Raw genomic sequence first — 27,931 nt, forward strand, 5'->3', positions numbered from 1 at the left:
TTTATGAATATTGGAGACACTCACTTGCAATACAAATACTCTATGAACCTTTCAGAAGTTTGGACAGTCTAGTTCCTTTGAGCCAAGGTGCTTATGGACATTATATTGAGTAATATTAGTTATAAAGAGAAGTATTAGGATGGTGGGAGGAATGATAGTGCTTCTCAGGAGATAGTCTGCAGTGCCAAAGATGCAAACTCATCCTTTATGAGAATTGAGGTTTATTGTACAGAAGGGAGGATAGAAAGGTTTCCCACATGCCATGCAAGACCAGAGTTTTGTAATTTCTTTCCTGTAGTGTACCTCATTCCATGGATTGGGTTCCCCTGCAATGCTGTGGTTGTCTGATGGCTCCATAGTTCCTGCATCATCTGTGAACCTTGACCTTTTGGAAATATTGCAAAAACAACAAATTCTACCCTGGCAGTCCTTCCTCTAAGTGCCATCTGCCTTACAGCTGGTTACTGAAACAAAAGGGAAGAAGTGATAAAGTTATTTTGTTTTCAAAAGCATGTGTATTAACAGGTGCAAAATTATTTTCTTTCACAAGTGAACAGGTGTTTTGCACACAGGGGTAATTTTTCCTCTTCTAATAAAATACTTGGTCTTAATATTAAATTGATTTCTAGGCTTGAGCCTTGATTTTTGTGTTTCTCCTTTTATTTTTACTTGTTAATATTTAAGGATGTCATGAATTAAGTATGTGTAAATGAGTATTTTTTCTACTAAGTAGTGTACTTCTAAGGGTCTTGTCCTAGTTAGTGTTGTATTGCCACGAGGAGACATTGTGACCAAGACAATTCTTATAAAGAATGCACTTAATTGGGGTCTTGATATCAGGAAGGAACATGGTGACATGAAGGTAGGCAGACAGACATGGTGCTACAGAAGCATCTGAGAGCTCACAACTTATCCACATGTTGGGGATAGAAAGTGAAATAGAGAGAGAAAGAGACAGGAGAGCTGGTCTGGGTTTTGAAAACTTCAAAGCCCACTCCTAATAAAACACCTCCCCCCAGCAAGGCCATACCTCCTAACCCTTTCCAAACAGTTCCACTAATTGTTGACTAAGTAGTTAACTATATGAGCCTATGGGGGTATCCTTATTCAAACCATCAGAGGGTCCAGCTGTATATTCACATTTCCAATAATAAACTGTTATGTGACAGATTTTCTCAAATACCACAATAATTTACTACTTATTGTGAGAAATAGGGCAGGAAGAATGGATATTGGTTTCTAGTGTCTCGATATCTATGGAGATTTTGTCTATATTTTTCCTGTTCTACCCTATCCTGCTGCATGTATTGCCTAAAACAGTTCTGCGTTAGAGTTTCCTGCACAACAATAACATGGACAAGCAGAGGAAAAAGAGCTATTATCCTCAGAGAATAAAGAAGAAAGGATTAAATATAATTTTCCCACTGGAGAATCTTCATAGTAGAAGGTACTGACACATTAACTGTTTTCATTATTGTAAGATTGATTTTAATATACATATTTTCAAAGAGGCTCAAAATGTACAGAAGAAAAACAAGCTATCCAGATGGATTCTTTTTTAAAAATACATAAATTAGAATTTTATTTATTCAGGTCTGTGAATTACCTGATTATAATATGAGAGATCTTGGGTTTAATTCTCAGCACTGAGAAAGCAAGCCTATTTATTTAACAATTTAATGTTTTTTCTCCTCTTTCAGATGCCATTGATAATTAAGCAATGTCTTTGTGTGACATGAACATTTGTCAAATCTCCCGAAGCTGACCAAGGACACAGCTCTATTGCCTTGCCTCATGAGCCTCATTGAAATGAAGACAACAGTTCCACTACAAACATTTGTTTTCTATGTGTCTCAAGGCTTGTTTTTTTAGGCTATATATGAGGAGGTTTAACATGGGAATAATAATAAAATAGAACACAAAAGATACCTTCTTCTGCTCTTGAGATCTTTTGATCTCATGAAGTACATATATGTAGCAGATTGTTTCATAGAATATGGTGATTGCATTCATGTGTGATGCACATGTGGAGAAAGTCTTTAGCCTTCCTACAGCAGAAAATATTCTTAGAATGGGAGCCAAAATATATGTGTAGGAAAAATGACAACAGACACAGAGAATGCTAAGTTAAAACCCACAAAACTGTCAACAGCACAATATTGAAGTCAATACTTGAGCAAGATAGTGTGAGTATTGGTGGTACATCACAGAAAAAAATGATTAATGGCATTGGATTTGCAAAAGCTTGATAAGAAAGTAAAACTTGTATTTATAGTGGCATTCAGGAAGCCCATAGTGTATGAACCAAACAGCAGCAAAATGCAGAGTCTTTGGGACATGATAATAGGATAGCGCAGTGGGTTACAGATGGCCACATAAGGATCTACAGCCATAGCAGCCAGGATGAAACAGTCACTAGTTACAAAGACACCATACACATATAATTGCATTGCATATCCTGGGAAGGAGAAGGGTTGTTTTGTGCTTATAAAATTCTGCAATGACCTGGGAGTGATGGCAGAGGAATAACAAAGGTCCACAAAAGTCAAATGCTGTAAGAAAAAAGAGCATGGGAGTGTGCAGTGATGAATGGGATTTGATGAGCAGCATCATGCCAATGTTGCCCACTAAGGTGGCTATGTAAATTACTAGGAATATCACAAAGAGGATGTGCCAAGACTCATGTTGACCAGCGAATCCCAGGAGAATAAATTCAGTCACTTTGTTGTCATTACTGTGTTCCAATAGTAGAAATATAATATCAGCTGTAATTGGCAAAGGAAAAAAATAGCAGAGAAAATAAGTCCATTTTGATTTTTAAATGTTATAATATTTGGTTTTATAATGACTTCAGAGAATATTTTCCATGGGTTTTGCCTGTATATATTTGAGGGTAGCTACATGTTTGTGCATGTGTGTATGTGTGTGAATGTATGTGTGTGTGCATGTATGTGTTTTTTGTGTGTATGTGTATGTGAGTGCACATATGTGTGTGTATGTGCATATGAGTGTGCATGTATGTGTGCATGTGTGTGTATGCCACAGGTCAACCATGGGTATCATTCCTTATATGCCATCTACCTCGTTATAGAATCTCATACTTGAAGGTCATTGGATCCACAAGGCATATTGCTCGTGAGCCAGCGGTCTTCCTGCCTCTGCCTCCACATGCTGTGTTTTCTTTCAAATGTGGATTAGAGTGGATGGAGATCTGACTCAGCTATTCCTCAGCTACTCCAAGGTCACTTTCTATGATTTACTTAATTTAGAATTTGAAATGAAAGAATGCTTATTTCATTTACAGATTGTTCCTCTACGCTATATATTTCAATCTAAATTCTATTCATCCATGCCAGCTAGTGTATATGCAAATCTCAACTTATAGTTCTATATAACGTTAAACAGCTTATTTGCACATACCCATCTTACCTCTTTCTTCTGCTTGTCAACTGTGCTTTAGTTATCATGTACAATTTTCTGTCAGTGTGTTCACTGAGTTATCTAGGAGAAACTGCTTGTTTCTATGATTTTCAAAAACTCATGAAAATCAAAAAAAGATGTTAGCTTTGTCAAAATTCTTTAACAGCTTTATGTAAACAAGGTCACTTCCTGTTCTTAGGTCATCATGAACGGATTAGGTAGAATCCACAGCCTGATGTTCCACAGGACACACTTCAGTAGCTTTTTCTCATGCTGTTCATCTCTCAGCATTCACCTGCATTCTCTGCTAGTGATGAGAAGATTGGCCACATCTTATCTGTGGCAAATAACCCACTGTGAAAATGTCTCAGTGATATGTTCCTAGGAACAAAATTACCAGTTTAAAGGTTGCATCTCACACATTTAATATGACCGAACATCGACAGTACACATTTCTAACAGATACCTCTGTGTTCCTTCCTACTGGAGTGTGTGATAGTTTACCTATTCTTATTTGCTTATGGAGTTGGTATTTATTATACCTTTTGTCCAGGAAACCAGGTATCTAGCAGTATTTTGCTTTTCCTTTTATTGTTTAATAATTTGATCACTTTATTATTTAGACTTTTGATATTTGACTTTTCAGTAAATTGTTTGTGATGCATGACAATGTTTTAAAATTATATATCACTTTGAGTAACAGTTTTTAAGAGGTATGGAATGATAAAAAAGCCCACCATACCCACATAGAGGATCCAGCTATTCTGTGAGGTTTTACTCAGTATGTCATTCCTCCATCTACGATCATGTATCTGCTAATTGGTTAAATGATGAAAAGAGAATGAGCAATTACCTGAGTAATCTGAGCATGAGTTGTTTCTGAAGTTTCAATTAAACTCAGAACAGTACAGGGTTACCAAGACCCACTGACCTGTGACTGAGTTCACACTGCTTCAGACAAAGGACATTACCCTTTCCAACTCAGTTTCTACCCAGTAAGGTGGGATCACATGATTACTTAAGACAACATGTTGACTGTCACACCACTTATGAAAGTAAATGCTTAAAAACAAATTTAACTAAATTATAGTGGTTTTACTACATTGTTACACAGCCCCTCAGAGTGAGATAAACATATGTAATTATAGAAAGGCACCCACTTTATAATATAATGAACAATTGAGAAAGCATTTCAAAACGCATTTCATACACTTTCACTGAGAAATTCTGTTTCCTTGATCCATTTTTATAGTGGGTATCATGGAACAAATGACTTCTAGTTTTGAAGGTGGAACATTCTAGAACTTAAGATGAAACCCTTTGCTATGTCTGAGCAGTGATGCTCTGATGTTGGGAACCTTACTGCCTCTGCTTTCTCCACATTACCTTTTCCTCCAGCTCCTCTCTCTGTAGTAGGCACAGGCTGATTGCCCATCAAGGCCCCTCTGAATGTTTTGTGTTTATGAGAGAGCTCATAGCTAAGGCATAGGGGATCAATATTCCTTAAACTTGAGGTTTCAAAGGCTGGGACACAATCTTATAAATTATTTTTATAAGTTGTATTTACAGAATAAATTTTAAATTATTAGAGAGGTCATTTTCCCTGTTATATGGAATTAATTTTGGCTTCTTTTTGTTCTGCTGTTTTTATTTAAAAATTATTTGCTTTTTCCTGTTACAAGACAGGTTGGGCATCATTCCAAACACGGGGCTAAGAATCTGAGTTTAGGTCCAGATATTTAAAAAGCCCTGGAATTCTGAGATTATGCATATGTAAGATCTAAAATTAAAGGTATTAGGTAAAGTTGGTGTGACATTAGATATTCAGCTCTGGGAGAAACCTCTATACCAATTTCCATAGCTGCTGAGCCAGTTTAGACTCCTACCAATAAGAAGTTGCCTTTCCCAGCTCAGCTGGGATGTGTGGTAGTAACAATGCTGACAAATCTTCAAGCCATACAGGAGAGAGGTACAGTAAAATGTCTTTATGTCTTGTTCTGCAGAAGGGCAGTTATTAATGACATTATATATAATTCATTAATGTTTCCTGTAGGAATGAGCTTCACTTTCCCAAGGTGTAGCTCAGGGAAGTAATTCCTCCATTCTTAGGTTTTCTATATCACCTTCCTTTCATTTTTTTCTCTGCTACTCTCTGTGGCATTGCAGGAATATCTTCAAAAGTGTTCAGTAAACTGAGCACTATAATAGAATATATGGCACAGAATCTATGCCAATTCAGAAAGCATCCAAAATTTCAAGGGCCGTAATGACTACTCTTTTTACACTAATTAGTTGAAAATATAGGGTCCTATAGAATCACTCATAGGTCTAAAATCTCAAACAATTCTTTTAAAGAAAATGGCAGAAATCTCTTTCAATATGAAGTGGTGAGATATTTGGTAGAATTTTTATGATTAGATCCGTCTAAAGTTTGGGGCTCTAATGCAAAGGACTTGAATCTATGTGACACACAGGAGTGTTTTCCCTTTCTTCTCTCTGAAAATTGAATGAAAGTTGGACAGTTTGCAACCACTTAAAACTCTCTGTCAGAAGTCCACAATGCTAGCAAAGTAATATCAGACTTCTGTTCTACAGATTCATGAGACATACTTTTATATTGTTACAAACGAGCAAAAATTCAGCCAGGATATCAGGAAGGAACAGGGTGACATGAAGGTAGGCAGACAGACATGCTGTTTACTTTTAGCCACACTACTTTTGCATTTAATCATAGTTCTTACAGAAGGGGTTAAAACATGAATTCATATATTTTGCCATGACAGTGAAGACAATTATAAAATGATAAGAAATTCCAAGTCTTCCCATGTATATAGCTATTTTCTTCTCCATTCCTTTCCTACTACAATAGTAAATGTTGTAATATTTCTTTCACCAAAGGTAAATTCTTTCTTCTTCTTACTAATTCAAAATCTGTTTTGTGATTTAAACATGTTTGTATATAAGAGGTAGATGTTAGATTTATCAATCAATCTTTAGAAAACATGAGCTTTCAAGAGTACAGCACTGCCTCAGATAGCTGGTAGTATACATTCTCACTTAATGGATTCATCCATGTTGTCTGTGTGCATTCTTTGCTCACTATTTAAGAACTACTTTAATGAATAACTTGCAAGTTCATGATACTTAGTACATGGTTGGAATAAACTAATGGGTCTCTTGTCCCAAGAGAGATTGAACTTGAGTATTTTTCATATATAAATCAATAGTAAGTAGGATGAGTCAAAATTGATCAGGATTTCAGCAGCACTTTGAGAGAGCTTATCTACAATATTGTCATCCATAAAGTGTACATCAGTGGTTGGAGTTGCTTTGGAGTTTGATAAATACATAGTAAGTTGGGAGATGGGTAGAATTTTAATGGATGTTAAGATTATTTTGGAATGAGAACAGAACTGTCAGCATAAAGGCTTGAATGTCAAATGGCTCTCCACACAGTGATAGTGTAATAAAGGTAATGAGGCAAGAATCTGAAGCCATTTTCCTGATCCACTAAAAAGTAGTGGGTTCCTATCTGTTTTCCAGCAACTCTAAGGCTATTTGTTTGAACTGAAATATTAGGTAAACTTTTTATAAATGAACAAACCAAGGTTAAGTTTTAAGACCACCTCTGTCTAATTTATCTCATTTGTTATAAAAATCGAAAGTATTTATAATGTGGGCTTTTCAAAGGATATATTAGACTAGAAATAAAATGAAGGGTTAAATAATGAAGAAATGCATTTTCAAATGACATGAAGTATAGTAAATGAGGTAGAAAAGGTAGATTGAATCAGAAAATAGTCTTAAAATAAATACATTTATTTCACATTTAGATTATTGCAATAATTTGAATTAAATTTATAAAGGATGCCCTTAAATTTAGGGTACTAATTAAGAAAAATAATGAGATTCCATGTTAATATTAATTATATTATAAAACATTTTTGTAGGCATTAAGATATATTTGGAAATAGATCCCTTCTTTTGGGCTCCACAAACTGACTGGCCCTCAACTCCAGCAGGAGACCCTTGCTTTACCTGAGACTACCCAAGTACTAGGAACCCAAGGTAAGACAACACCTACCTCCTGCTAATACTCTATATAGATGTCCCAACAGTTCTCTACACCACCCAATCTCCTGGGCTTCATATACTAGCTGACTGACAACTCCAGCAGAAGACTTCTGCTTTACCTGAGGCCATGCTGGTACTTGGAACTCCAGATGATAAAAGGCCAGAGTAAGAACACAATCAGCAGTAGCCAGGGAAATACGGCACTACCAGAGCCCAGCTATCCTACTACAACGAGCCCTGGATATTCCAATAGAGCTTCAGCACAACAAAAAGGTCTTAAATACAATCTTATAATGATTATACATGCCCTTATCCAGGAAATGAATAAATCCTTTAAAGAAATCCAATACATGGGATACAAACAAATGGGTAAAGGAAATAAAACCATTCAAAACCTGAAAATGAAAATAGAGCTAATAAAGAAACACAAACTGAGGGAATCCTGGATGTGGACAACCTAGGGAAGAGAATAGGTACTAGAGACATAAACATCACTGACAGAATACAAGAGAATGAAGAAAGAATCTTAGGCATAGATGATATAATATAAGCACTGGTCAAAGAAAATGTTACTCTAAAAAGGTCTTGATACAAAACATCCAGGAAATCTGGAACTCTATGAAAAGACCAAACCTAAGAAAAATAGGAATAAAATAAGAAGATTCCCAGCTCAAAGACATTCTGAAAATCAATATTCCCTATGTTTTTAGAAAATTGATAATCTATCTACCTCAAGTCCCAGCTATATCTCTCCTGTGCATATACTACCCCAAAGGACACTCCACCAAACCACAAGGGCTATTCCTCTACTATGTTCACAGAAGCTTTATTCATAATAGCCAGAAGTGGGAATCTACCTAGATGTTCCTCAACCAAAGATTGAACGAGAAAATGTGGTACATTTACATAATGGAGTATTACTCAGCTCTTAAAAACAATGCCATCATGAAATTTGTAGGGGAATGGATGGAAATAGAAAAAAATAACCATCCTGAGTGAGGTATAACATAGACCCAAAAGACACACATAGTCTGCATTTACTTTTAAGTAGATATTAATTGTAAAGTAAATAATAACCATGCCACAATCCACAGATCCAGAGAAGCTAAGCAACAAGGACTTCATGGGGGTGAGGAATGCATGAATCTCCCTGTTAAGGGGAAATAGAGTAGGCATGGTAGATGAACAGCTAGGGATGTGTCTGGGCAGCAGGTAGTGGGCACAGGAACAGGGGCGTCTGGTGTAGGAGATGGAAGGAGAGAATATTGGGAAAGAAACTCCCAGGAATCTACAAGAATGATCCTAGCTAAGAAAGACTCTTACCAATAGTGGATACAGAGACTGAACTGGCTATCTCCTCTATTCAGGCACCAGTAGAAAGATGGGGACACAAACCCAGCTGCAAAACCATTTACCTACAATTTGTCCTGCATACAAGATGTGCTGTGGTTTAGGTGGCTCAGAAATTGGAATGGCCAATGGATGACTGGTCTGTCTTGAGTGCCATGCTATGACAGGAAGTTGCCCCTGTTACTACTTACAGACCAGGTCCCAGAGACCGTAGAGCCAAGGTGACCTAGGATAGAAAATGATTCCTAATGATATTCTGTTATATTCATACATTGGTGTCTAGCTCAGTTGTCAGAAGAGAGTCTTCATCTAGCAACTGACAGAAACAGATGCAGAGATCTACAGCCAAACTAGGTGGAGCTAGGGAAATCTGGTAGAATAGGGGAAGGAAGGATTGTGGGAGCCACAGGGCTCAAGGACACCACAAGAAAAACCACAGAATCAACAAACCTGGACTCATAGGGCCTCACTGAATCTGAACTGACAATTGGGGAGCCTGCATGAGTATAACCTACTGCATATATGTTACATGTGTGTAGCTTGGTCTTTTTGTGAGACTCTTAACAGTGGGTACAGGGGCTACCTCTGACTCTTTTACCTGCTTTTGAGACCCTTTCCTTATATAGGGTTGCCTTTTCCACCCACATGGAAAGACCTGCCATTTTCTGAAGAGAAAAGGAGGAGGTGGTGCATGAGGGGGCAGAGTGGAGGTGGGGAACAGAGACTGGGAAGAAAGATGGAACTTGAAACTGCAGTTGTGATGTAAATAAAAGGAAGGTAATAAATGTGTTTATATAAAAAGATATTCTGAAATATTTGAAAAGTATTTTAAAGGCTTACATATGCTTGTTGATTACTTTAAAGTCTTCATCAGGTTCTTTATGGTAGTACAAGATATAGGTCAGAAAGTACTGTAGGAAAAATGCATTTCAGCAAAGGTTATAGAATACCCCTACTTTCAATGATCTGGTATATTATTGAGGGGCATCAGGCGTCAGTTAAAAGCTCAGTGTTTTACATTTCATAGTCACTGAATATAATCAAGTAACAATAGCAATGATCTGATGATGCAGATTTTATCCATGTGTATGCAGTCTAAAACCCTTTTCCCTATAGCTTTTTTATAGCATTCTTTATCTTATGTCTTCCCATCCTATAAATTGAAATATTCAACCCAGGAATCACAATGCTACAGAATAGGGAAGCCACCCTTAAATTTTCAGGATTAACAAAATGGTGCCCTAAGTGAGGAGAGCTTTGAGGGCCACTTGGCAGGAATCTGACACTGGGCCATGACAAGGAAGTAAGTTCAGGCAGGAATCTAATTTTAGGGTGGAACAAAGGAGTAGGCTTCAGGTAAGAATCAGATTTTGGGCTAGGACAGGGAAGTGGGCTCAGATATTTTGGTCATTCTGACAAGCCCTTAGAAACAGTGATGATGGAACTTTGTTTATTGCCTTGCTTGTTCCTTGACTATTTATGTTTATTGTCTTGTTTGTTCCTTAACCTAGAGCTGATCTTATTACTTACATGTAACTAAAATGGTGTAAAAGCAGTTTGGGAAAAAATGAAACTACCTCAGCCTCAGAACTTGCTGGGGTCATGCTATCATGTTATGTAATTGTCTTTTTTCTTTTTAATCCTCACACCTGCGCTGGAGGACCTGGTGATTGACAGAGTAGGCTTGGTCACCTAAGTACCTGGAAGCTAGGGTTCGATAGAACATTACCAAATGAATGCCTCATGTGGAGAACATTTTCTTCTTCCATACAGTATAGGATATTTTTAGAATGGTGGCCATGATGTCTATTTAGGAGATGATAATGATCCCAATGAATGTCAAATCAGTTCTCAAAGACAGGAAGAAGCTTGAGGGTGGTGTTAAAGTTAGAGCAGAAAAAGTGCACCCGCTGGAGGAAGTCCACAAAGATAGCCATTGATGGTGGACTTACAGCATGACTGAAATATTTTAGGATTGTGTGCTCAGAGGAATTTTTCGTTCATTCAAATAGAAACCAGCTATTATGCGAATATAAAATTTTTAGTGATATGACTGTGTTAGTAAAGTGGTTCATAGATGTCTACATAATGGTCTACTGCCGTAGCTGCTAGGAGGTAACAGTCACTGGTTGCAAATGTGTCATATGCCAACAATTTCATTACATATCTTCCATATGATATAGGGTCTATCTTCTACCATTCTATGATGGAGTCTGTCTTCTACTGTGAACATTTGCAACATTGTTGGAGTGATGGTAGATGTGTAACAGATATTAACAAAAGCTAGATGTTGTAAGAAGTACATGAGAGTCTAAAATCTGTAATCTATGTTGATGAGGAGGATCTTTCTAGTGTTACCCACTAAAGTTGACATGATAAGAAACACAAGAGAGGACCCAGTGAATATCACTCACTGGACCTTAAATCTGAGAATATAAAAGTCTGATTCAGTGCCATTTCCACAAGTCATGTCCCCTAGATATGACTAGACAAGTAGCAAGACAGGAGGTAAATCTTTATAACCCCTTTTAATATAAAAGTAGTCTTATAATTCAAGTAATTTGAAAATTAAATTTCCTGACAAGCATCATCTAGGAGGTTTTTTGCTTTCTAAAGAGAATTTTAAATATTCTTGATAGGAAATGGTCATATAAAGAGATCATTTGAGCCATGATCCATTTAAAAATGAACAATTCTTCATAAAAGAATATTAAACTTTATTGTATATTTCAAAGAAACATTCACATTATTTTCTAGTAAATGAGGTGCAAACTCATATTAACAAAGAACAATACTCAAATATTTTTGTGCCCTTTTAACAGTCTCCAGCATTTCTCAGCCAGTTATTATTTTTATGTTTTAGTTTTGGTTTTTGCAAAGGTGATGAGCACTATCCTGTTAATCTTCCCAACACCTGTTCCTTACCACTTAATTGACTAATGATGTGTGGAAGAATAATCAGAAAAGGCATCATAGATTTTTTTGTCTATATTGTCTGTTTTTCTGACTGCTGGACTTGACAGTGTGTACCATCATTCTAGACCCTTACAGAAGGTTTTATAAAATTTAATTACAAACATGACAATATCATACTTGTATACAATTAATATGATTCTATTAGATCCTATAAAATGGGGAGAAATACCATAATTTTATTTTTTATGAGTACTATGTGGAAAGGGGCTCATAAAATGTAAAAAAGCAGTATCAATACTTTATTCAGACACCTGGATCAATAGTAGAGTACTTGATTAGACTATAAGAAATTTTAAGTTTACTTCACAGCACTAATAAAAGAAGCTTATTTACTTTTACTTCATAATTTAATTGTTTTTATGGTACTTTAAGTGTCATCAACAGTCCAAGAGTGCCTTTGTGTCATATAAACATTTACCACATCTCCTCAAGGTGACCAAGGATAGAACCCCGTTGCCTTGCCTGTTGAGTTATGTTGACATGAGACCACATTTTCCCCTAGAAACATTTGTTTCCTATGTGCCTCAAGGCGTCTATCACATCTTGGTTCCTTAGGCTGTAGATGAGGGGGTTTAACATGGGAATCATAATACCATAGAACACAGAAGCCACCTTCTCCTGTTCTTGAGATCTGTTAGTCCCATGAAGTACATACATGTATGAGAGTGTTCCATAGAATATGATGACAGCGGTCATATGGGATGCACACGTGGAGAAAGCTTTTCTCCTTCCTGCAGCTGAAGTCATCCTTAGTATGGCAGCCAAGATAAATATGTAGGAAAGAATCACAACAGACACAGTGAATGTCAAGTTAAACCCCACAAAGATTGTCAGTACCATGATATTGAGATCAATACTGGAGCAAGAGAGGACGAGAATTGGTGGTACATCACAAAAAAAATGATTAATGACATTGGATTTGCAGAAGTTTGATGAGAAAGTAAAACCTGTATTTACAGTGGCATTCAGGAAGCCCATAGTGTATGAACCAAACAGCAGCAAAATGCAGAGTCTTTGGGACATGATAATAGGATAGCGCAGTGGGTTACAGATGGCCACATAACGGTCTACAGCCATAGCAGCCAGGATGAAGCAGTCACTGGTAACAAAGATACCATAGACCAGTAATTGAGCTATGCATCCTCTGAAGGAGATGGATGGTTTTGTGCTCACAAAATTTTGCAACGTCCTGGGAGTGATGGCAGAGGAATAACAGAGGTCTACAAAAGCCAGATGCTGCAAGAAAAAGTACATAGGAGTGTGCAGTGAAGAATGGAGTTTGATGAGCAGGATCATGCCAATGTTGCCCACTAAGGTGGTTATGTAAATTACTAGGAATACCACAAAGAGGATGTGCCAAGACTTATGTTGACCAGCAAATCCCAGGAGAATAAATTCAGTCACTATGGTGTCATTACTGTGCTCCATGGTTAGTAGAAATCCAATATCAGCTGAAATTGGCAAAGGAAAAAAATAGAAGAGAAAACAAGTTTATTTTGATTTGTTTTTAGAAATGCTATAGTATTTTTTCATCACTTCAAAGAATCCTTCCCTTTGTGTGTCTATGTGAATATTTATGTGTATTTGGGGCATATGTGTACAGGTGCATGTATGCGCATGTTTGTGTGTATATTTGAGAGCTGGAAGTCAACACTGGGTGACATTCACTAGGCATTGTCCATCTTGTTTTGCAGCAGGATCTTTCACTTTGTTTGGAACTTGATGTGTCAGCTAAAGTAGCTAGGAGGGAACACCAATGATTTATCTGTCTCAGTTCTAGGTTTACATTTGTGTGCCACCATGCTTGTAAGGTTTAGTTTTTTATGGTTTCTGGTGACCTAAAGTCAAGTTCCCATAGTTATATGGGAGTATCTTACTGGCTGGACTATTTCCCTGGCCCCTCAAAGGTTATTTTTCTCTATGACATATTTGATGGTGTTTACTGACATTATTACTTAGATTACTTTCATCCATATCTTTCAGAAACTGTTTTGAACATATCTACTCTCAGAAACTGATTAAAAAAATAAAAATATGCTCATTTCCTTTTCTGATTGTTCCTTATGATATATATTTTAATGAAAATACATTCATTAATTATTGTTACTGAAAATCTGAATCTAACCTTATATTTCTGTACAATCTTTTCTAAGTTAATTCCATATCTCACTTTGACCTTTCACCCTCCTTACTACTCTACCTTACCCACTATGGGCTTATCATCATGTAAGATATTTTTACCAAAGAATGTGGAAATATTATTTTCTTTGTAAAATTTAAAAATTTCATGAAAATTTATAAAACGTGTCAGCTTTTTCAAAAGCTTTAAATAATTTTTAGTGACCAAGATTACTCCCTGTGTTTTCCTCATCATAGACTAGGTGGAGTCCTGGTTTGGTGTTGGTCCCATATCACACATCAGCATCTTTGCATCTTATTGCTCCCCTCTCACTGTTCACCTGTTCTGCTGCTAGTGTTGAGCTAGAGTTGGCTAGAGGTCATCTCTGCTGCAAATAATTCATTGTTACAATTTCTTTGTGACACATTTCTTGGAACAAAATTACTGACTTTGAGTACTGACTGTGAACTTTATATGATGAATGTTCTAGTGTTTATTGCTATTGATATATATTCATGTTCATGTATCCCAACTTACTCATGAAATTGATGTTTTCTTAAGGAATAAGTGTCTAGAAATGTCTTATTTTTTTGTAAAGAAAAAATAATCTTACCGCTTTTTTATATTCTTAGATTTTGACATTTGTCTTTTTAGGAAATTGCCTGCCTGGGGCAACTTCAGTGTGTCTTTCTCATAGTTTGATTTATGCGTGATTTTTGGAATTTTCTTCAGTTACCAACAATGATATTTTCATATTCTATCCTCTATTCAGTTAGTCTATTTTGTCTTTCCTGGAGCAGAAATAATTAAATCTGAAATAAGAATGGATTGATTACTTTTACCTTTTCACATATGCGAAAGCTTAATAATTGATAATTTTGAACTGTTTTTGTATTTTGTTGAGGTAATTTAGCCCACATCTTTCTCAAACTTATATTTCTGGCAGAACCAAATGCTGAAATAAAACTGCTTTCTTCTTACCTTGCTTTAAGAGTAGCTAATGTTGGTTGAAAAATGGTACTTTATATTATGGTTTTATTTTCTCAATTAATCTCAATACTAAGTTTTAAACAATGTTGACTAAATTGACTAAACATCTAGAGTCTTACTGTATGTGTGAATGCATGTCTGTATATGGACATTTGTGTGTGTGTGTGTGCATGCACGCATGCCTTAGAAAGATTAAATATTTCAAAGCATTAATTGATTTTTGACTTACTATTTTAAAATATCATAAAGCACTTGATTCAAATACATTACCTATAAAATTTATCCCATGTTAAAGAGATAGTCAATCTATTACCTTTTCTCCTCTTTTCCCTCTATAATCTCCCAAAATATTCCCCTTCTAACTCCATGTCCTCTTCTTAAAAACAAACAAACAAAACAAAGCCAAACAACTTACTAAATCCAATAGATCTCACATACGTGTTTTAGGAGTTGGGCCACCCACTGGGATGCAGAATCCAATCATTATATACACTTTCTAGAAGAATTATTATCTTTCCCTCTTAGTTGGTATCAATTGATAATGGCTCTTTATTAAGTGGTAGAGACTATGAAAACTCCTCCTTCATTAATGAATGATTAAAAAAATTCACCAATTCATTTCACAAGGTTAAAATAACATAAAATAAGTTTAATATGAGAAAGAAACTTAAAATACCAATTTGGGACTATAGTTGCCAACATCTTAAATCCAGTCATGATTACAGGGATCAAAGATGACATCAGTAAATGCCTATTCCTTTTCCTTGTAGGTTTTCATTAAAATTACATTAAAAACAAAGTTTGTATGAGCATCATATTATCACTTTTAGATATTGGATGAAGACTCAAAGCAAGTAGTTTGGTTTATAGTTCCAGTTAAACTTGGCAACAGATGGTGGTCATGTATGAGGTACTGCTGGAGAGTGGATCATGGGCTAGGTTTTCCTTAGATGATAAGGAACAGAGCTTGCCAGGGTATTTTCAGATTCACAAACCAAATGTGCTATGTTTCTAGTCTAGGGATGGGGTGAGTAAAATGTAGAGAAAGAAGCCTCCCATAAATTGTCTTTGCAAGAAAAAAAAACAGTATAAAGGGAAATAAATTTTTCTGGGTAATCAACATCAAGTTACATTTATCCATGGAATGAAAATATTTTTTAACATTGAAAAGTTATTTGGTATAATATTCCATATGAAATAGTAGAGCCATATCATTTCAGAGGGTTCCAAATATTATTTGATAAACATTGATAATCTTTCTTGGGAAAATATTAGGTAACATAAATGGGAGGTAACATAAATGTTACTCTGGTAAATGGGTTCACAACACCTTTGTGAGCATCATCACTACCAATAATTTGTAAGAAATGTTTATAAATGAAGGAATACTGAAAGATTCCTTAAGTAATTGAATATATATTCAATGGTTTTTGATACTCGGGAAAGGAAATTAAATACAATATAACTATAAGAGAAGGACCATGATCATTATTATATTTAGATAATCCAATTATTCTAAGGTAGTAATTTAATAAAGTATTAATGGAGCTGGTAAAGTCATTTAATACTAGGCTAATTAATATATGAAAGTATGTTTAATAGAAAAAGAAAGAAGTACTTTAAAAATTTTCTACTACAATTCATATCTGGCCCCTGCGTGCTACAATATCAACTTGCTAGGCAAAGTACATCCAGAAGTGCAATAATGACATGATTGTTCCAAAAGAAATCAACCATTTTATGTTTGAACCGAGCTTGGTTTATGGAACGGAATACATGTGTGATACTGTAATATTTGTCAAACATCTATGACGAGGAGAGTCATGGTTCTTTGAGGGAAATTTACTGCTAATGTTTTGCTGAATGAACATCTAGTCCTACTGCCATCTAAATTGCAATATTTATACCCATAGACTTCTGTATCTCTGAGCCTTAGTTAAAGAAGCCTCTTTTAATCATGGGTGGTGGTCAGAGCAGGGGCCTCATTACTCACTAAAGCACTGAAAGTAAGGGACTTTCTAGTGCTCAGCTCTAACTGGGACATCAATATCATCCATTCTGAGCCCCAGGAAACATTGTAGAAGAGTGAGTAGAAAGACTGTAATGGCCAGAGGATGAGGAAGAGTACCATAAAATGCTGTTTATTTTGGATGTGATGTGGCTGTTACAATTATAAACATTCATAGCTATGAACATCCTTATTACACCAAAACACAAGAAAGTAAGAGGAGAACTAGACAGGAAAAAGAAGGTTTCATCAGGAGATAAGAGAAGGTAATGAAAGGAGGGTATGATCACAAGATTTTGTGTGTAAGTAAGCAATTACAAATCGCAACCAAATCAAACTAAACCAAAGCAAAACAACAGCTAAACAACTACAGCAAAGCAAAGAAATGTTTTAGTGAGATTAAAAAATCTAAATGTAAACATAACAGAGTATATTCATGGTTTTTAAGGAAACAACTTTTCCTGAAGGCTTGAAGAGTCAAACAGACCAATTTCTTGGATAAAAATACAGCATTGTACCATTCCATTTTCAACATATTAATCTATAAATTCTCTGTTGTTGCAGTCACATCCTTGAGAAAAATTTGTGTTTGACCTGACAATTCTACATGGAATTTGAAAGGAACTAGGTTGAGAGAACAACTTGACCTGCCAGACAGCAGAAGTTATTGTAAAACCATCATTATGAAGACATCATGCAAATGTCCTGAAAGTCATGAGCATGTCAGCGAAGCTGAGAAAAACTAACTATGCAGGCTTCCAAAGGAAGGCGGCAACCAATAGCCTCCCGCAGCTATGATGCCTATAAATCACACCAGGAACCAGCATGGTTCCATAGCCGTGAGGGTACGGTCATGGCACGCATACTTTGCCAGTAACCAATAGCTCTATATTTGCACTTAAAACTTGCTTGACAAGATTGTAACTATGCCAGGTAGTAGAAACCTAGCTAACTCCTCAGTGGTAGTGAAGTTGTGGACATTGGTGGAGAACCTATAACCACCCCTTTTCTCTTTTTTTTTCTCTTTTTTTTTTTTTTGTACAAACCCTTGTGTCGAGGGCTGACTAACCACCCCTTTTCTAAACCAGCAATGATCTAAACATTTGTCTCAATAGCCGCAGATGAGTGCAGCTTTCATCCATAGTCAAGGGAACTATTTGTAACAGAGGAACTTCACTACAGAGAATGATAATCAATCAAAATGCAGAGTTGTAGAGTTCAGTCCTAGTCGATATATATCTACAAAACACTCCTGTACCTAAGGCTCAGGAAACATTGTAGAAGACAGGGTGGAAAGATTATAAAAGTTGGAGGATCAGGGAGGTTTTTCTTTTGGAGATTCTGTGTCCTGGCTATATCCATAAAGCCTCACCAGCATGACTTTCTAAACATGAGCTGAGGAAGGATGAGACCAATATTCATGCCAAAATGCACAGGGGAAATCCAGCCCATGGGACCTCAATCCTACTCAAGCAACAATAGTCAAATAAAAAATATCAATAGTGGGAGAAATAACCTTTTCCAGGGAAGAACATATCAACATCAACTAGTCAGTCTTAAAAACATGCAAGCAAGTTACAGCATACAGACGGAGCAGGGTATATTTAGTAGTACGTATGTGAGTGTGTGTGTGTGTGTGTGTGTGTGTGTGTGTGTGTGTGTGTATAATATGTATATGTAATAGCAACTAATGAAAAAAGAGGCTATAAACTTGATAGAGAGCAAGTGGGGTACATAGGATAGTTTGGAGAAAAGGGAAGTATAAAACCACAAAAATACTAAAATATGATGTGGTGCTATAAATATTTAGGAATATGAAGAAATAATATTGAATTCCAGCTTTATGCTTTACAAAAGTTGTTTCCAAATGCATTATGGATTTAAACATGTACACTTATTTTTGAGAAAATCAATGTTGACTACTTGTGACTTAGCAATGCAGAAAAAGTTTAGATAAATTATAATCATTATAGAATATAAAAATTTTTGAAATTGGAGAACAATTCACAGGGCAAGGATAACTTGCTGTGTAACCACTCACACACATTTATGTTATAAATTTATGTTATAATATTCATGTAAAAACTTGGACATAGATGCTCAGTTTTCTGTAAGGTAAGTAGAAATATAAGGATTTCATTGGCTTGCTGACCACAAGCCTATGTACAGGTATAAAGAAATAAGGAATAAGACATCCTACATTGTTCTCTGGTGCACATACACACCCACTCAGACATAGACCTTTACCATCTACACTCAAAATAAAAAAGCACCCTCATTAAAATGCTTAATAGTACCAAAAGAAAAAAAGATTGGAATTTAATTAATTATACAAGTTTGTTTCAACAGATATAAATAATAAAGATCCAGTATGTATAATTTTTTACACATTAATCTAATGGGAAAATTTATGAAAGACATGAACGAGGCAATTGTAGAAGAAAAAAATCCCTAAGTATTCAACTGAAGTATGGAAAGATATATAGCTTACCATTAATCAAGCAGTTATATATGCAAACTTCATTAAAATGGAATTTTATTTATCAGTTTAAAGTGCTAAACTTTGTTAAGAATTACAGATACACAGGAAAGCATATCTTTTTTATTAGAAGTGTGAATTGGTGGTTATGTTAGAGACAACTTCAAAACAGTTAAAATAAACCTATGTTTCTACTGGCCAAATCTCCTGTATAAGATAAATAGTTAAAATAATTTACTGACCACATTCTATTCATATTCATGTACATTTTCACATATGTCTGTACCTGAAGGTACACAAACATAGGAATGTCCAGTCTCATTTATTAGAGAAAGAAGAAAATCAGCAAGTCAATTGCTACATCTGTACATATTCCAGTGATTCTCCTGCATTGAGCTGTCAGGTAAGCCAGGCAGAGCTGTGGGCAGCTCCCTAGGTGTTAGGAGAATTTTGAATAAGAATGTTTCTTTAGTGGTAGGAATATAACACAATAAGTTTTTTGCTACTTTGGGCTTCTCTGGCTCTTTGAAATACCAAGAGACAAACAGAAAAGGGCTCATCTGTAAAAAAAATACCTAGGAGTACCATGGTGATTTTGAATTAAAACAGTACATTTGTGTGTGTGTGTGTGGGGGGGGTAACAGCTTTCTGAGCTCATGAAATAAAGCACATGAACAAAGACACATGCACACACACATACACTCACACGTAAGCTGAATACAATGAGGGTATTTGCTAATCAATGCATTCTGGGAAGAGAACTGAAAAGAATACCTGAATGTTCTGAGAAAGTCAAATCTCTGATGAGTCCATATGCTTCCAAAGCTGTGCACATACATGTGTAAAGTCGCAGGTGTCCAGGGCCTTGGCTCGATTATCATTCACAGCTTCAGAGTGATAGAGAATTTCACTCCTTCTGTCTCAGGTTTGTCTCCTGTAAGATGGGATCATAGATTTACTTAAGGTGACATGTTCACTCTAGTGATTTATGAAAACAAATGATCAGAAACAAAGTTACTAAAACCACAGTAGCTTCATCTTATAGACTGGTATGTGGACTCTGAAATTAAGATAAATATATACACTTATAGAAAGGTGCCTACATCATATTGCACACTGAGGAAAGGGTCTTGCAGTTTCATATGGACAGTGGAATATTCAAAATATATCTTATGCAATTTTCTTTTCTAATTTTTCCCTTTTACCTTTTACTGTTACATTTTTAAACTATAAAATATATTTTGATAATGTTTTCCCCTCTCTCAGCTCCTCCTATATTCTCTCCACTTCTGTAGCCAGCCAACTTCATATTTTGTCTTCTCTTTCAAAACAAAAACAAACAAAAAAGAAAATCAAGCAAATGAAAAACTCCAGTAAGATGACAAATTCAGACAAAACAAAATGAAAAAAAGAAATGTGTGCATGCACACACACACACACACACACACACACAAACACACACACACACAAACACACACACACACACACACACACACACACACATACACACCCCACAAAAGTCTACAGAGTTGGTTTGTGTTTACCAATGATTCATGAGCACAGGGCTTGCCATGGAGAATGCTTGATAGACTCGGTGACACTTCATTGGAAAAAAATGATTTTCCTTTTTCAACATGCATCAGTTACAAATAGCTCTTTGGTTAGGGGATAGGACTTTGTCTCCATTTCTCCCTTTCAATGCTGGAATTTTGCCCGCTTTGAACCTATGCCATTTTGCTTGCTGTCACATGATCTTTGTGTTTGTATGTGTTTCAGTTTTGTTGTCTCAAAGATGCTGATTTCATTGAGAGCAGAAAAAAAAGTTTCTGATTATTATTTTAGTCATTGAGTAGAGAGATAGATAAATTATAGATGATAGATCGCTGATAGATAGACAGACAGACAGACAGATAGGTAGATCGAAATATTAAACCTGCAAACTCAGTTTATAATTTTCATTTCATGGCCAAAAGAAATTCACTCACCACAGGGCCAGTTCTGAATGAGTGATCAACACTCGGTTTGTTATACACACACAAATAAAACACTAAGGGAGTTCAGATTCCTTCAGTAGTTTAGTTATTTGATCTTTTGTTTACTCTCATCCTCTCTGGACAAATCAGTGCAATTCATTTTCTTAACTCAATTTCCATAGTGGGACCAAGGGAGAAGTGGAACATTCTGGAACATAAGCTGAACACTTTTACATTTCTCTACCTGCATAGAAGATATTGGAAACTTCATTGGTTTTGCTTTCTTTAAATCATGGTTGCTTCCAGAGCCTCTGCAGCAGGCATAGGCTGATCATCAAGGTACCTTGAATGTTTCCTACCCATGAGGGAGTTCATAGTTGGGAGATAGGGGATCAATATTAACTCCCTTGAGAACCCAAATCTCCAGGAGCTGAGATAAAATGATGTAAACAATATTCTCAAGTTATATGTTGCTGACTAAACTAAAAATTTTAGAGACCATTTTTCTTTCATTTTTATTATGAACTATTAACTTTATTAAATTGTTATTTCTTGTTACAAGAAAGGTTAAACACCTTTTCAAACTGGGGCCAAGGAATTGTGCTTAGCTTTAGATATAAAGCTTTGTTCCTGTACTCATAAAAACCTGGGCTTTCTGAAACATGAAAAATATGACTCAAACTTAGAGACTTTAGAGATGCAGCCTTTTGGAGATTTGTCACCATATTAGCCATCATTTATTTATCAAAACAAAATTTTAACTCATCATTATTTTCTTCTTTACTCAATAAATATTTATTTTTCAAAGACATCCCTACATAAAGAGAATGTTTATTCTAGTTGCACATTATATAAACTATTTCAACTAGAAGAGATAAGAAATTTTGAATTGTGTTTGGCTATAGTGCTATTATTAAATCTGAGTTAATCTTCTAGGAACAAACTAATTCTAACAAGCTTGTAGCTTTTAGCTTACCTAGGAACTCTAGAAAAGGGAGTTGTCACATATGCTGGCTGATTATCAAACAGTGGCTGCCCTATTCTAGGTATCCTATGACCCTTTCTTACCCTTAAAGTAAGGGTTAAAAAAAGAATTATAGGAGTGGAACATCAACTGTGTAGATGTATTTAAACATGAAAACAAAGGCATTGTGTCCTTAGAAAAGCTGTATGTAAAAGTTGTTGGCTAGACTTTTAAATATGGAGTGAGAGAAATCTGTCTCTTATACTCACACTGAACTTGAGTTCGATGCATGTGGAGTAAAGAGGTTTTCCCTGTTCTAAAACTGCTCCTTCTTCCATGGCTTCTCTTAACTTCTTGCTTCACATACATCTCTGAAGCCACATAGGATGACTTATCTGAGTGAATATATGTATATACACATATGTAAACAGTATCCATCAACTTCTAGCTCCTGAGTTAGGGAGAAAGAACAGATATCTCAGTTCTTTATCTTGCAGAGGAACAATTTTGAGGGACATTATGCACTGTCCATTAAGGACATGGCAGAACAGCTCCAGTTTCACAATTTGTAACCAAGACAAACAATTAACTCCTGCTTGTATTGTCTCTGTTTCACTCTTCTTTCAGTTATTTTCTGTGGTTTAGGTCAAAAACCTTCAAAAATGTTCCCTTGGGCCTATATGACCACTCTCAAATTTGATATGCTATACAACCCTTTTGAGGTAAGTGTTGAAATCCCTGTTCTCAATTGACCTTGACCAACAGGTCATTTCTCAGTGTCAGGCTCGTCAAAGAAAAGACCAAGACACCAAGATAAGGAGACAGAAAAACTGGGGTTGGTAAGTCTTTCATAAACTATGTCTTATGCCAAAGAAACTAATTAAGAAGCACAACATATTTGTATATTGTTTGCAGGGGAAAATGGGACAGAGTCCATAGAAAGCTATTATCTAGTGGAAGGAAGTCGGCAGGAGGACAACTAAGCAATGTTGCACAAAGGGAACACAACCTATCCCATTACGGATTGACCACATGGTGGCCATTGGACTGATAAGTCCTACCTCTTCAGAGGAACCTACAAAGTTCCCAGAAAACAAAACCTTAACTCCTTTGAGGCCCTTACCTCAGACCCAGACTGGGCCTTGCCATATTTGCCCCTGGACAAGGACACAAAACTAGGTTCTTACTGTCCTTTCATCATGGTCTCTGAGAAACCCTTGAATTGATCTGACTGAAAACTTCACCAATATTAAGAAGTAATATCATTGGGATATGATCTTGATTAGGTTATTCCATGCATTCCAATGATGAGATTTCTATCTATCTGTCACAAAAAAGTATTGTTTCCATTCTCTATTTGGTGTTGTGCCAGGATGCAATACACCAAGAATCAGTACCAGATCTAACTGTGTTGGTACCTTATTCCAAACATCTGGCCTCAAGGACCTTGAGGACATTTTTTTTTTTTTTTAATTGGCGAGAGACATAGATCATTGTTTAATAGCACCGGTTTTCCTGGACCCAGGTTCAATTCCCACAGTGGTATTGCAACTGTCATAGTTAGGGTTTCTATTGCTGTGATGAAACACTGTGACCAAAACGCAAAGTGGGGAGGAAAGGGTTTGTTTCGCTTATATTTTCATATTGCTGTTAATCATCTAGGAAGTCAGGACAGGTACTCTAGTAGGGCAGGGACCTGGAAGTAGGAGCTGATGTAGAAGTCAAGGAGGGGTGCCGCTTTCTGCCTTGCTTCCCCTGGCTTGCTCAGCCTACTTTCTTATAGAACCCAGGACCACTAGAGCATGAGATGGAATCACCCATGATTGGCTGGGCTCCTCCTCACCCTCATCAATCACTAAAATAATGCCTTACAGCCAGATCTTATGGGGCCATTTTTCAACTGATGTTCCCTCCTTTCAAATAACTTAGTTTGTGCGTCAAGCTGACATAAGACTAGGTAGCACAATTGACCCTTTGTCAACTTGACACTCAAAAGCATCAGCAGTAAGCAACCCTTTTCCTTTCTTATTCATCTCTAAGCTCTCGCATAAATTAAAATTATTTATTTATTTATTGAGAACAGATTTATTTTCTCGTACAATACATCCTAACCAGTTTTCCCTTTCGTCATGCCTCCCAGCTGCCCTGTACTTCCTCTTTAGCCCAGACCCACTCTCCTTCTGTTTCCCTTCAGAAAGAAGCAGGTCTCCAAGAGACAACTAAACACAACAAAACAAGATACAGTAAGACCAAGCAAAAGCCTTCATATTGAGGCTGGACAAGGCAAACTATTAGAAGTAAAAGAGTCAGAAACACACATGCTTCCACTAGTAGGAGTTCCCCCTTGCACCAAGCTAACAGCCATACCATTCACACAGAGTTGCCGGCGTGGAGCTATACAGGTCTCAGGCTTCCTGCCTTAGTCAATGTGAGCCCATATGAGCTCTATTTAGTTGATTTGGTTGACCATGTTCTCTGGTTGTTCTCTATCCACTCTGGTTCCTACAATCTCTTCTCTCCCTCTTCTATGGGGGTTCCCTGATCTTCAAAGGGAAGGACCTAATGTAGACCTTCAATTTATGCTAAGGGAGAGAGGCTCATCTCAGGTTGTGGATCTCTGTACCCAATTTCCATCTACTCCTGGAGGAAGCCTTTTTCGATGATGACTGGATAAGGCACTGATATATGTATATAGTAGAATATCATTAGAAATTATTTCATTGGTCCTTTTTGCCAGTCATGTTTGTTCTGGCACTAGGTCTCTGGACTATTCCGTCTTTGGTTCCTGGCCATTCAGACAGTACCAGATACGGAAAAGGGAGGCTAGCAGAGGATTGTGTGTGGGATACACAGTGTGTGGACTGGGGAGAGAGGAAACTGCAGTTGGTGTTTTGTTGCGGTGCTAGAGGTGACCTTAAGTCTAGGGAAATAGAGAGAGAGGGGAGAATGTGCATCGGCAGCTTACCTAGCAACACCTGTAAAAGTTCCACATTCTTTACAAATTCAAAAAATGTTAAAATTTCAGTCTACTTAAAATATTCAATGTCTGTAAAAATCTAAAAAATCTCTTTTTAAATTTCTAAATCTTTCAGCTGTGTGCTCTTGTAAAAATCCAAATTAAATTAAATTAAATTAAATTAAATTAAATACGTTCTTCATGAAGGAAAAACCAGGGAATAGTCACAGTCTGAACCAAACAAAATTGAACTCCAACAGTGTAAAGAACTTCCTAGGGTTCACTCATGATCTTCTGGGCTCCTCCAAGGAGTTTGAGCCCCTTTCTAGCTCTGCCTTCTGCAGATCCGACAGGTTGTCTTCTAGGTACCAGCTAGCTCACACTACTGAAGCTGCTGCTGTTCTTGGTAGACATCCCATGGTACTGGCATTTCCAAAATGCTGGAGTCTTCTGCTGAAAATGGGCTACACTTTCATGAACTGATGGGTAGTATGTGTGGAGTATTCTATACCTAGGAAACTCTCTTCAGTTTCTGTGACCAGAGTTGCACTGAAGATTGAAAACAGGAAAGGATCAGCAAGGAAGCCAGAAAATACTTTCAGCATCTTGCCTTAACATAGAGACTATCCCTAACTCCTGTAAGTAGTCACTCTGTTGAACTAAGCATGGGATGCTGGGTCAGCAGTTGACTGATTGTATACTTTACCACTTCAGGGGAAATGAGTGACCTGTCTGCTTGCATTTATTGTATAGTCATTTCAAAACTCAAACATGCCCTTAATGAATACCTAACAAAGTCAGGTCAACCATTGTATGCAAGACATAAATTAATATGTTTCTTGTAATAACACATTCAATTTGAGTGGTTTTCATATGTAAATATGAAAGATGAAAAATATCTGGTGAGGAGTCAGAGTGAAGACAGATTTTATGCAGAATACTGCCATCCATAAAGCTTACCTCAGTCTTTGGTAGTTAGAATTGTATTGGGGATTCATAACATATAATCAATGGTAAAACCAATGGGATTCCAATGGATGCTAGGAACATTTTCTTTTTCTTTTCTTTTTCTTTTTCTCTTTTCTTTTTGTTAATAAGAGAACTGTCAGCAAAGAGAATTGAGTGTCAGTATGGCACTTCATACAGTGAAGTATCTGAAACCAGTTTTTTTGGCACAGTACAAAGCAGTAGGTTTCTGTTTTGTCTGTTCTAAAGCTGTTTGACAGCATAAAAATAATTTGCATAACTCTTGTAAATGAATGATCAAGGATATATTTTTAGTGACATTTCTTTTTAGATTGTCTCACGGGATAGAAATAGAAAGTGTTTCTGTTGTTACAGTTAATAGGGAAGATTATGGTAGATTGAAGATTACAGAAGTTACTAGTGAAAAAATAAGTATAAAGTGCCAGTGAATGTAATAATGATGAGAATGTGAGATGAGAGTGACAGGTTGAATTGCAAGACATTTAAAAATAAATATATTTATCTCATATTCAGATTATTGTAGTAATTTGAATAGAATTTATAAAATACCCCATGGTAAGCAATTTATGAAACTCTATTAATGCAGGATAAAATAATGAAACTAAATGTTAATGTTCTATTACATATAGTAAAATGCTTTTCTAGCTATTAAAAAATGGTTCTCAACCTTTAATACAGTTCCCCATGTTGTGGGGAACCCCAACCATAAAATTATTTTGTTGCTACTTAATAACTGTAGTTTTGCTGCAGTTATAAATTGTAATGTAAATATCTGATATACAATCCCCAAAAGATTCACTACCTACAGGTTGAGAACCACTACTTTAATGTATTTAAAATATTTGAAATAGTATTTCATAAAGGATATTTTTAAAAGTATATTTGTTAATATCTAAAATAATCTTCATAAAGTCCTCTCCATGACAGTGTAAAACATAAATTTCAAACTATGAGTTTTAAATATGTTTCAAGAGAAGTAATTGAGTACTTCATATATTATATGGTTGGCTGCATTATAGGTACAGTCATTATTTAAGAACTCACTGCTTCAAATATCATAATTATTATGTTGTAGTTGAACAGTTATGCTAATTATATATGGTGAATTTTATTGCTGTGAGTCAAATCTAAATAACTTTTTCCTTGTCAATTTTATAGCATCTTTGACCTCCTTGTTTCTCAAGCTATAGATCAGAGGGTTCAGCATGGGAATTACAATGCCATAAAACACAGAGGCTACTTTCATATTCTCCTCAGAATTGTCTGAATGAGGCTGTAAGTACATGTATACAAGGGTTCCATAGAAAATGGTGACTGCTGTCAGGTGGGAGGCACATGTGGAGAAGGTTTTCTTTTTCCCTGCAGTAGAGGACATCTTTAGGATGGTGGCCATGATGTATATGTAGGATAAGATAACAACCGACACAGTGAATATCAGGTTAAATCCAACAAAGATAACAAGAAGTCTGATATTGGTGTCAATGTTAGAGCAGGAAAGTTTAATAATTGGGACATCACAAAAAAAGTGATTGATGTGGTTAGATTTACAGTATGACAATGTAAATGCAAAGCCTGTGTGTACTGAAGAATTTATTGATCCAATGAGATAGGAACCAGCTACCATCTGGATGCAGA

At 36.2% G+C, this 27,931-nt stretch overlaps 2 protein-coding genes and 1 pseudogene across 2 annotated transcripts; all 3 read right to left on the reverse strand.

Annotated features, from left to right (window-relative positions):
* Positions 1 to 1,753: 1,753 nt before the first annotated feature.
* Positions 1,754 to 7,623, reverse strand: LOC116091680 (annotated as a pseudogene).
* Positions 7,624 to 12,318: 4,695 nt separating this feature from the next.
* Positions 12,319 to 13,248, reverse strand: LOC116092049 (putative olfactory receptor 5AK3). Its single transcript, XM_031373413.1, has one exon. It carries the CDS (start codon positions 13,246 to 13,248, stop codon positions 12,319 to 12,321), a length of 930 nt encoding a protein of 309 aa, XP_031229273.1.
* Positions 13,249 to 27,404: 14,156 nt separating this feature from the next.
* On the reverse strand, positions 27,405 to 27,929 carry LOC116091681 (olfactory receptor 5AK2-like; the record flags this gene model as incomplete). The annotated part of the gene is made up of 1 exon (XM_031373211.1): positions 27,405 to 27,929. A coding segment is annotated over one exon (525 nt), but the record flags the coding sequence as incomplete, so codon positions are not given.
* Between the last annotated feature and the right edge of the window lie 2 nt (positions 27,930 to 27,931).

Source organism: Mastomys coucha, unplaced genomic scaffold (genome assembly GCF_008632895.1).
Source record: "Mastomys coucha isolate ucsf_1 unplaced genomic scaffold, UCSF_Mcou_1 pScaffold15, whole genome shotgun sequence".
Lineage (NCBI taxonomy): Eukaryota > Metazoa > Chordata > Mammalia > Rodentia > Muridae > Mastomys > Mastomys coucha.